At 36.6% G+C, this 12,538-nt stretch overlaps 1 protein-coding gene across 10 annotated transcripts in view; it reads right to left on the reverse strand.

Moving 5' to 3' along the window:
* Positions 1-12,538, reverse strand: part of ESRRG (estrogen related receptor gamma) — a 645,592-nt gene that overhangs the window by 57,300 nt on the left and 575,754 nt on the right. For all 10 annotated transcript variants that reach the window (XM_027122193.1, XM_027122198.1, XM_027122191.1 and 7 more), the window contains 2 exons: positions 5,977-6,087; positions 2,191-2,352 (listed from right to left, as the gene is read on the reverse strand). In XM_027122193.1, coding sequence (XP_026977994.1) covers positions 2,191-2,352; positions 5,977-6,087 — 273 coding nt within the window. The remainder of the gene's footprint in view (positions 1-2,190; positions 2,353-5,976; positions 6,088-12,538) is intronic.

Raw genomic sequence — 12,538 nt, forward strand, 5'->3', positions numbered from 1 at the left:
AACTCAAGGATGCTAATAGGTAGAAACCAAGGATGTTGCTAAATACCCTACAAGGAACAGGACAGGCCCCATAACAAAAGATTATCTGGTTCCAAACATCAATTGCATCAAGACTGAGAAACCCCGGGTTAGAATAATGCTATTTTAAACCTGTGAGTATGTATGTCTGTGTACCTGTGTGTGTGGATAAATGTAAATGATATAATATATATTGATTATTTTTAAAAGTATCTGTGGACACTTCAACAAATCTTAGTTTTGTTTCTTTCTAAAACCCTTCATCACACTTTCCTTCCAGAAAAGTTTTCATACACTGTTTAGGTAAATTCTGGTTGTTTCCACCGCTACAACTTCCAATGTCTCACCACCTTTCAGCATATTCTATTTCGTTTTTTTTGCTTTTTCTAAAAACCTTATAGATATGATTACAATCCAAATGCAAATCAGCTATCCACACAATCAAATTCTCATCTTTCTTTTAGATGCAGTGACCCTTGTGGAGGTATCTTCTAAAGAATACACTCCAGCTCACCTATTTAACTAGTTTTGACTTAATTGGGGGTGCTTTATTAGCAAACAGTGTAAGACAAAGTAGCCGGTATAATACAGAGTGATGTTTAAATTAGTTTACAATTTGCTTGGCCTCATCTAGAACTGCAGTGAACAAAGCCATTCAGAAATGTCAGCTGTGTTCCCAAGCACTGTAACAAATTGTCGCCTGAACGCTGCACACCTAATGACTTCAAATTAGCTTCACTGCGATATCGCCTGACAGTTCGTTACGACTGTTAGCAACATAGCTGGCGTATCATGACCAATAAATTGGTTTCAGTGTGGGCTGGGAAAGGGACTTCCATCAATTTGATTAAAGAAATTACTGTAGCATTCAAAGCATAAAGACAAACTAGTTTAAGGAGACAGAAATAAGTTCACTGTACCAGAGAAACACGGCTCATCATCCAAAAATTTGTTTGTAAACTATTTGAAGATCAAAGCTCAAACAAACAATAATCCAAGTAGACTACTAAAATTCTTAAACCTTGTGATCAGGTATATGTTCACTGATCTAAGGACAGGCCTGGAGAGAAAAATAATTGGATACTTTAAAATACTACTTTTGGGACTTCCCTGGGGGCGCAGTGGATAAGACTCTGCACTCCCAATGCAGGGGGCCCGGGTTCGATCCCTGGTCAGGGAACTAGATCCCACATGCATGCTGCAACTAAGAGTTCACATGCCACAACTAAGGAGCCCGCCTGCCACAACTAAGACACAGCACAATCAAATAAATATTTTTTTAAAACCTGAAATACTACTCTTAAGTCACCATATGAGAATATTTACAATGTCAATTTAACATTTATTTTCATAATTTATGTATAAATTCATGGTAAATATCTAATTGTAAACCAAAGCAATATGCAAATATGAAAAACAATTCAGTATAAATCGCCACTATGAACAACAAAATAAGTGATTTTTAAAAGGAAAAAAGGTATCTAGACTACTCCTGACAAAAACTTTTTTTTATTACGATATTATAGCTTTATTTAGGGTTTAGGAAGCTAAGATAGAGTAAGTTCGGGAAGTTGTCCCATTGGCAGGCCAGGCAGGACTTATACCCAGGCTGTCTGCCTTAAAGCCCCCAATTCATAAACATTTATTTAAAGTGAAAAGAAAAAACAGAAGTGTTTCCTTAGGAGAAAACTCGGACTTTTTAAAAGAATAAAGAAATATTTTAACAAGTTATATTCTCTTTATCTTAGGTTGGCAATAGTACCTTCATATGCGAAAAAATAATTAACAAGCATTCAAGATGGTACAGTTATAAAAACAGCATATGATTCTATTAGGACCAAGAAAGCACTAAATTAAGTATGACAAAAACAAATGTAAAGGTTTAAAAAAATCCTAATGAATGGGAATTGCCTGGTGGTCCAGTGGTTAAGACTCCGTGTTTTCACTGCCGATGGTTTGGGTTCAATCCCTGCTTGGGGAACTAAGTTCTCACAAGCCGTGCAGTGTGGCCAAGAACAATAAATTAATTTAAAAAATACAAATAAAAAAGCAAATTAAAATAAATAAATAAAAATTAAAAATCCTAATGAGAAAATTGTGAATTTGCCTAAATCAACATATAAAGCTTAGGGAATTAATTGCAAACTTTCTTTTTCATTTCAGAAAAGGTACCTGGAATATGCTTCGCCCATCCAATGATAACCACCAATTCTCGATCGGCCAAGTCGCACAGTGTAGTGAGGGCTTTGATGTCACTGTCGGGAACAGTAGGGTCAGGCATGGCATAGATCTTCTCCGGTTCAGCCACCAATAAATGTGAGACAATCTTGTTATCTGCAGAATCAGACCAGAGCACTACAAGATCACTAGTAGCATCATCCCTCTTTCGCACGTTCTAAACTAGGTGGTGTTTTGAGCAAAAACAAAAAACAACAAAAACACCCCACAAACACCTATAATCAACCCCAAATATTCCATTTACGGTTCAACATATATACATTAAACAGTGTTCTGGAAAACCCATAGCAGTTGTAATAGTTCTTTGTTTCTTCTTGGCTTTACCGGCCTTTGCTGGAATGAAGCATCTGTCCTGTAATGAAATGTTTTATAGCAAACAGATAAGAGAAGTTAGAGGCTTTCTGGGTCTGCTCTTTGATTCTTAAGTGGGATCTGGGGAAGCAGATTAAATAGCATACAACAGCTTTAAAATAAATATCCACATAAGCCATTGAAATATAGAACATAATGCAGGAGGCAAAGAACTCCTACTGCCCGTAGACATAATGGGCATGAAAGTCATTAACTGTCCTAATTCCTTTAAAGAGGAGCAAAGGTCAGAGCCCTTCTGCCGGGGTGAATTACTGACTGTATAACTCTGTCTCTGTGGGATGCATTCAATACAAACGACTTGCCTTTCTCCCCCTCCCCACACACCCGGCCCATCTTCCAAATACAGCCAATGTCAGTTTCCAGAAAAATACTCCAACTTAAATGTGACTGTATTTCCTCTTTGGAGCGTCTAATACTTTAATCCTCTATTTTCATCTGTTGTCTTTAGTTCATTCTCTGGTTCAGATTTATCTGTCTGAAATTTGTGATATATGTTTTTAAAATCCTTCATAAAATAAACACTAGAGACAAATGGAAAGCATCACATCAAATGTGTTTTATCGCTCAGGGCCATGTGAGAGTTTATGGAAGGGGTTATAAAGCCTTGCTAACAGAATGATTTTTCTTGTTGGCCCCACTTTCAATTTCTACATGTAGCTTTAGATTGGATACTTTCTTCTAAGTGAGGAAATACAAATAGGTAAGAATAAACTCAGATATTTCAATGTCTGTGTCCTATTACTCTAGAAAACTAGGGTATTAAATGCGATCTGTGTGAGCCAAGTCAAAGGTTCCTGTACGTTTACTAGACCATTTGCCTTTCCCTATACATTTTTAACTTTTTTAACTCAAAATGAACAGACTTCATATACCTTAGAATTGAAAACATAGTTCTTTTTTTGTCTGCTGTAACAACATAACAAGGATACTTATCCAGGCTACAATTTGTAATTCTTCTGATAGAGTTTAAAATTTTTACTACTATGACCACCACATGAATTTTGTTCACTTCAAATTATCAACAGATAACCATTCAATGGCAGTAATATTCAATTATTATCAATTTAAAAATACAGATTTGGGAGGAAGTATTCCCAAATATCGTATTTTCTAGAAAAGAAATTAAAATCAAAATTTTTTTTTAATTTGTAGGATCTGAAGAGAAGGACATTTGTTTCTCGTATATGCTATCGAAACAACACCCTGTTTTTTAGCTATGCTTGGAAAAGTTTCCACTTTCATTGCTCTGACAATGCAGCAAAACATGTCAGCAACTACTAGATCCTCAGGATTAGAAGAAAATGCAGTAATAAAGGGTACAAAAATGTAGCGGAAGGAAACCGTGATTCGAGGTCTTTCAGTACAGGGAAAATGCAACCTGTTTCACCCAAGCCACTGGATACTTGACTGGAGGGGGTCAAAGAAATTCGGTGGAAGCTTAGAAATTCCTATCATTCAGAAAATGGAATAGCCGGCAGCACTGTTTCTAGGTGAATCTTATTTAATGTTTCCCTAATTAGAATCAATAGAACCCAATTTTCATTCTTGGGCTTTTGTAGTACACAATCAGTCAGGCTCCAGAAATCTCCCCCAGCCACTTTCTGAGCAAAGCCCATGCCTGGTCTCTTGACATTTATCTGACAGGATCTGAAAATTAAGTTTTATAAATGTTTGTTACCAAAATACACTAATTGGATAGACTAAGGTAAATGAACACAGAGGCCTTAAGATAATGAGTAATGATTTATTAGGAGTCCTCTTTCATCTCAGACAAATGGAGCTCACTGAAATTGCTGTCATCTTCTTAAAGGTACTTGACAAGTCTCTTCCCAATTTCTCAGGTTTACGCCGAAAACCATAGATGTTTCTTTATCCCTCCTGTGGACTTACGAGTGGGCTGGTGCTCATTTTTCTCTCGGTAGAGGATATCGTCAGTGGTGTCAGTCGACTTCATATAAAATGAATGAGAAATGCCCAGTCTGGATATTAGTGAATCCAGGAAAACGAAACCTCTAATGAAATTAAGCATTCGTGTTTATTGCACTTTATTGTATTATCAGAAAGTTTTTTTATTCTAATGTGCAAAATCTGCTTAATGCAGTCCTAGATTGTATTTGCAGAATGCCAGACAGCTTATGCAGGCTGAGGAGATGCCAGATTGGACAATTGAAGGTATAATCAACATAATGTTTTTTGGAAAGGCAAGAGGAAACCATGCCATATGTTCACTTAAGCTTCAATTTTATGTAAAACTGGTTGTTTTGCCTTTGACATAGCTAAAATGTCCTTTCACTTACAGTTCAGGGTCTGTTTTATGTATTTAACAGATGCCCATATGCTCACATGGATGATGCACAGCAGCGACCCCTCCTGGAGAATCGGAATGAGAAGAGGACACTTTTTCTCTTCCCTCGAAAGCAGATCAAAAACTACCCGTGTCCTTTCTAGAACTGCTATAGCTGCAACTTCCTCTGGTGAGGGCTGGTTGTGTCTTCTGAGACAGAGACAGCTAAATGTGAGAATTGTTTCCACCAAAGCACTTTCAGTGCCTCGTATAAACTCTATGCATAAACATCCTAAAATGTTAGCTCTTTTGCACTACGACCATGAACTGATCTTTTAGAAACTGGAACACAGTCAACTGCCTCAATCTATATTCTAGCTCTTTTTAGCTAATGACAAAGAGAATGGGGTTTGCATTTTAGCTACACACCTACCATTGTTTCAAATTGCAGCCAGGCATTATCAAACCATGGGCTTTTAAAAAACAATTCATAATGCCCATAAGGGCATCTGAAATGGAACCACCAACCTATGCTTGTTATCCGTAGGGCCCATCCTTGTTTTAATCTATTGCTAGCTAGTGTGTTAACCATCTATAGCTCTAAATTAATGAGGCTCCTAATGTATTTTCATTGGGAGGTTGAACAAACTCATTTAGCTAGTGGAAACTACAAAAATCACTTTCTTGTGAAATCTGAAACTAACAGCTCCAATGAACTAATGATCATGGTACGATCCATTTTATGTACCTCTGAAAATAAAGATAACCCGTAAATGTAAAATTCGCACTACATAAGCTATGCCTTGGTATGCTTATGCTTCCACAAAATGACTAGGTGAAAAAAAGGTAGAGGGGGAGAAAACCACAGGAAAAAAAGATAATTAGCTGAGTTGCTGTTGCTCTTCAAAGGCAATCCTTGGGAATAAAGCCACATCTCCCCACCCCCGCCAACAAAGAGAAGTCTCGTTGGAGTCAGTAGGAATGGGCATGCCAGAAGTGATGTACCTAGAGCCAGCTGGGAAGATGTTGTGTGCTGGAAAGCCAGACATGTCTGCTGTACTTACATGGCTTTTTGGCTGGCTGAACCAACTGAGGGTTCAGGTATGGGCTGTTCTCCGCATCTATTCTGCGCTTGTACTTCTGCCGACCTCCACGTACTCTGTCAAGACGCACTCCTGTGGGGAAAGACAGGCACTTCCTTACTGTTGAGGTAACTACCTTTGAGACCAATCAAATACATACAGACTATCATCCACGGGTGCTAGGTAAACAGAGAGTAGATTGCAGAAGGGTCCAGGGGAAGTAGAGGAACATAGAAAAGTGACGGCTGAACCAAGACTGGCACAGGTTGGAAACCAAACCTGGCAGAGATGACCAAGCTGAGAGACATTTATGCAAGGCCATCAGAGTCACCTACATACCAAAGGAAAGGCACCTTTCCTTGAGAATTAATACAAAGAAACTGGAATTTGGTGCTAACACGGTTTCTCAAATTAAAGATGTTGGCAACGTGTATCCTCTTCATCAGTCACCCCTGAAAGCTCAATGTGTGGGCTTGAGTAGATCGGTAGACCCAGAGCTGTTCAATCCACGCCGGTCTATCAGAGGACTCCACATGGACCTGTGGACCTGAATTGAGTTGAAAACCCCTACATGTTGTAGAGAGCTGGAACCCTACTACACAAGATGAGACGCGAGGATCGTCCCATGTTCTAAGTCAACACGTCTCAGAAGGAGCATGTGCTTTACATTTTGGCACAAGTTTGTATTTTCCTTCAAATGAGAGAAAACTGAGAGCAGGTTTGGACTGAATGCAGGTTAGAAGGAGGAGATTCCTGAAAGAATTCAGGAGGCTAGGATGGCAAAGGAGGGATTTGTTAGGAGGGCAGAGATGAAGCTAGAAAGTAGGCAAAAGTAGACTGGCATTTAGTAATACTTTTTCCCCATGAGTGATGGACTGGGTCAAGATTCAGGGAGGTATTGCTGGCAAGGATCTATAACATTAGGGAAAGGGGCAAAAGGGAAAGAAAGGGATTAAAAAGAAAGAAATGTTTCATTTACATGGGGCAGTGGGGAGGGGCGCTTGTTAATAACATGGTTTCCAGTCTGTAATTGTAAAGTTTAGGATAGAAACATATAAATCTTTATCAAATAAAGAGAAGATTACTTGGGAGTAAGAGAGAGGTGAGAGATTCGCTTTGTGGTCTTAGATTGTACCTTAATTGATAAGACAGTATTAACATTATCCACTAATAAATTCACAACCAAGTAATTCATTGTACATATTTTCATATTTCTCAAACTGTCCAGAAAATAGATTTGGTTTAACAGGATCCTCAGTATTGTTAATTTACTGAAGGCCCTCTCAGAGCCTTTAACATGCAACTAATAGAACTCTCAGAGGGAGATACAGCCTATGCAATGTTTTGCAAACCAGTTTAACCAAGGATCCTGTTTTGGGAACATTTGTTAATATCATGTGGAACAGGTGAGTTGTGGTGTAACTGAATTATATGAAACAGTCTGGGAAAGGCTGATCTATTTCTATGTGAATCCTGAAGGTGAATATATACACTCATACGTTAAAGATGACTATCAATCCATGAGCTAAAGAAACACATAACTTTTCATATTACTACTACTTTAAGAGTTGACCTCCTTTGAGTGATACACACAAACATACACTTGGTTCTAGATAAACCCTGAAATGTCAAACTGAAACATCAGAGCAGAGTTTAAGTGATATCAGGAGGCAACTTCAAGAGCAAGTAAGTAGGTTCAGACAAACAAATATCAAAAAACGAAGAGCTTAGGTAGAGTCTCTAAGTATTCAGTGAAAATAGAATGCTTGTGAGTCATGAAGAAACATTTCTTGACTGCTGTTTTTAGAGCAATTTTGCACCTAGAGTTCCATTCCTTCGTTTATCTAATTTCTAATGTTCTATTTTTATTGTGTCTATACTTAATTTACTAAAGTTTAACACCTTCCCCCTTTTCCCCCCTTTAGTCGTGTTTTGTCTTTTTTCATTGCTTTCTTTCTCCAGAATATTTTTCCAGTTTAGATAATGTGGTCACATTTTGTCTGTTCATCTGAGATCCATTCAAATTTGTTTCATTATAAGAATTTAAAATTTTCCATTATAAGAGTTTAGAAAATTAAAAGCATATATAACTAAAAGTGGTACCATAACACATTTGGCATCCAGCTCCAACCCAATGTGAACATTAATGTGATATGGTTAGAGGTGTGAAGAGAAGGCAGGATGAAACAAACAGAGACAGAGAAAGACAATGACAGAGGAAGGCTAAAAAAAGGAGGAAACATTTAAAAATAACTCTGAAATTGTTAGAACCAAGAAAGCCTGACATACACACACTACTATATATAAAACAGATAATCAACAAGGACCTACTGTACAGCACAGGGAACTCTATTCATACTCTGTAATGACCTATATGAGAAAAGAATCTAAAAAAGAGTGGATATATGTATATGTATAACTGATTTACTTTGCTGTACAGCAGAACTAATTCAACACTGTAAATCAACTATACTCCAATAAAAATTTTAAAAATTAAAAAGAAAAAGGAACCAAAAAAGCTCACAGAATGCATCTTGATTAGGTTTGTAGACTCCAAACTTTGCTTTTGGTGTCTGTCAGGGCATGAGTTCACCATGAGCAATATAGCCTCACATGCTCAAATACTGAACAACACACTGTGTATTTTCCAACACAGGAGTCAGAGCTGGTGAGTTTCTGACAATGGATTTCGTCCATCCTGAAGGCCTATGGAAGAGGATTGTGGCTGAAAGACTGGATTCAAGGTCTTGGCTGGACACAATTCTGACACAGTTGTATCACACTAAAGCCACCAATCAGCTTAGCCAACTGGCCCAAGTTTATGGGAGAAGTGCAACACTGAAAACTAGTTATTAAATATCATGAAGAAGAAAATACATATACTTGATTGACAGAATTTTTATTATGCATTATGGGATATTTTTTGTATTTGTAGGAATATATCCTTTAAGTATTGTGAAATAATTTTATTACTGTACATTTCCTTTCAACTGTGAACAATGAATTACTGAAATATTCATATTATTTTTACGTGCTCCTCCAAAATCTAAAGGAGTGTTCTCTTACGTTCATTCTCGCTTTCTCTTTCTCCTTTTCCCTCTTTTTCTTGCTTTCTTCCCTCCCTCTCACCTCCTTTCAGTGTGTGGGTAGAGAAACTACTATCCATCCATCCATCCATCCATACCATCTACGTATCTATCCAGTTTCTAAATATTCAAGTACTTTTTTACAAAAGCCATGACTTAACGCTTTCTTACTTCCTAAAATAAGGATCAGTTGGACAAAGCATTCTTTTATGATTTATAACTTTATGTATATGGTACTCAGTAGATGACTGTAGAGGGAAAAAATAGATATTAATACTACATAATTAATAATTAGTACAATTATGTAGCGAAAGTTGATGGGCAGTCAATATACAGAAAAATTGTTCCTGCCAGGTTTAGATAACAATTAATAGTAAAAATTTCTAGAGTCGATATATTTAAAAAGATCATAATAACTTTTATATGAAAGTTTTATTCCCATTTTAGGGGGTTAAAAGTAGACAAATATCAACAATTTCAAGTAAAAAATATTTATACTGCTTTTAACCTCTTTTCAAAATCTGGAAAATCTTCTTTTTATGCATCTTCTAGAGACATGATGATGATGATTATGATTTAGTTTAGCTGACGTCATACTCAGTGAAATGTCTGAACTCAAATCCTAGTAACACACCTGCAACTACTTCTACATCATACTAAAATCATTCATCAATTTATTCAGTTCTGTTGGAGAAAAAACATAGTCAGTAAAACCAGTTTTTTTCCCCCCAAGGACAATCATATAACACGGAAATACACAAGTGACATAGGTTTCAAAGTTAAATCAGCCCAAACTATGTGTTCAAACATGTGGACCCAGCTTCTTTATCTGTGCATCTTTGAAAATAAACAGATTTATTCATCTGAGTCATAATAATATATGCACTGAAACTTCAATAATGTTATTTTAAAGGGTCTGATAAAACAATACTATACAGATATCATTAAGAAGTCTATTTTCACATATATACGCTACTATGTATAAAATAGATAACTAATGAGAACCTACTCTATAGCACAGGGAACTCTACTTGGTGCTCTGTGGTGACCTAAATGGGAAGGAAATCCAAAAAAGAGGGGATATATGTATATGTATGGCTGATTCACTTTGCTGTACAGCAGAAACTGGCACAGCAGTGTAAAAGCAACTATATGCCAATAAATAAATTTAAAAATAAAAGAAGTCTATTTTCAGTATATTTCTAGTTTTAAAGTTTTTCCAGAAAAATGTTTCCAACTGTAATAATATAATAATTTATTCCTAAATATTATATGAGGAACATGGAAAAAAATAAAGCATAGTTTGCAAATCAGAATGGTTTCTTTCTGGCTCTTTCATTAACAAGCTCTGTAAATTTTGTTGAGTTCCTTAACCTGTTTGCTTTTCCAAATATAAGATGGATATTAAGACAATAACCTCCCTGGTGTTTTGCTGTAATGATCCAATTATGTTAATATAAGGTACTAATACATTTGGATATTATACTAATGTACTAATATATTTGGATATTATACAAATGCATTATTAAATATCTTATAAACCTTAAAATACCAATTGAAATATTGCTATATTATTTATTGAAATATATTTTGCATCGTGATCATTTATTGAAAATCTACCCCCATGGAGTGTGACAGTTTACCCTGCCTCAATTCTGTAGGTAAACAGATTTGAGGTATGACTGAATGGTAAGATAATACAAAGGATGAAACCCAAATAATGACATTATTTGATGTCTAAGTGATTACAGAAATATTTGGTATCCCATTCTATTTGCTGTTCACCCCTGTCACTAATAATATCATTTGGAATTTATTTTAGAACACATACAGGAGCCAACCCAAAGTCTATCAAAAAGAAAAATGCTATCTCTGAGTTTAGCTAGAAACACACAATACAAAGTTAAGTAGAGAATTGATAATTATCCAATTAACCTAATACATTTCGTTTAAAAGTCTCTACTTTCAGCAGAAACAAACAAAAAAAACACAACAGTATTTACGATCAGGACCTGGAAAATCCAGATTTGCCATAAACAAACATCAATCTAATCCAAATATTTCCACTTACAATGGCAAAGCCTGTCTCTCTACATCTTTACAATCTTAAATACAAACAGTTTCTGTTTGGACTCCACTTGTAAACCAGTTTTGAAAAAGTTTAAAAAGAAGATTTCTCCCAGTAAATAAGATACCCACAATGTTCAGTGTTTGACAGGATTTGAAGTTAATTAAGGCAACTGGATTTTCTATTCATGTGGAGACTGCCATTACCCCTTTCATTTTTTAAATAAAAAATTTTAATATTTACATTACCTACCAAACAGAACGTTTCACATTGCTTTTTCTGTCAAGTACTGCATGTGCCTACATTGCCACAAGGGAATCACAAATCTCATAAGTTGTCAGAATTTACAAAATTGAGAAAACAGGACTAGGACAAGAAGGAAAAAACAAAACAAAACAAAACCGCTATGAGGCACATAAATGCCAAAAGAAGTGAAACAGTTCAGCACAAAGCCTTCTTAGGTCAGCTAATTTTAAGTCTACATTTTAGGCCCAAATGCAAATTTTTAAAATATTATATAGTCCAAAGACAAAAGTATTTTTCACACTTTTAATAGCACAAAGTCATTTCATAGGATAATTAAAGATCTCCCCTTCAGAGAATTACACAAGGCTATCCTAGCCTACTTTGCTAGATTAAAGACAAGGCTTTTTATAATATTGTTCTTAAACAAAGGTTTGCTAAAAACGTTGATTACATAGACCCCTGGAATACTTAAGAAAGATGCAAATAGTCAAATTAAAGTAATGATAATTTTTTAAAAGATAGTGAAATAATATTTTAAAAGATTAATGACTTTAGGGGCTTCCCTGGTGGCACAGTGGTTGAGAGTCTGCCTGCTGATTCAGGGGACACGGGTTCGTGCCCCGGTCTGGGAAGATCCCACATGCCGCGCAGAGCGGCTGGGCCCGTGAGCCATGGCCGCTGAGCCTGCGCGTCCGGAGCCTGTGCTCTGCAACGGGAGAGGCCACAACAGTGAGAGGCCCGCGTACCGCAAAAAAAAAAAAAAAAAAAAATTAGTGACTTTAATGAGAACTAAATAAACAGTTGGATTATTGAAATGTTATCCAACACGACTTGTACTTCAGAATGAGGAGCTGCCTGGGAAAGTAAAGCTTATGACACAAGAAGGTGAAGAGGGCGGGAACCTTCTCCTCCACGATGTCTCTGCTACTGCGGCTCCCTCTGCTGTGGAAGGGAATCCAGCTCTTTCCGTTCAGGAAAAGAAGTACCTAGAAGCGCCCTTGAATTTGCCTGAGATTTCTGTGAGGGAACCATCATAAACAGAGGGTGGAGAAATTGAGGGGCTGTAGGAAAGGAAGCAAAGGCAGATCGGCAGTATCAAGACACAGTGGCGAGAAGTTTAGGGGCAGCCTGTGATGGGGTTCTT

This window comes from Aethalodelphis obliquidens, unplaced genomic scaffold (genome assembly GCF_003676395.1).
Source record: "Aethalodelphis obliquidens isolate GAN/ISIS:26980383/991018 unplaced genomic scaffold, ASM367639v1 scaffold24, whole genome shotgun sequence".
Lineage (NCBI taxonomy): Eukaryota > Metazoa > Chordata > Mammalia > Artiodactyla > Delphinidae > Aethalodelphis > Aethalodelphis obliquidens.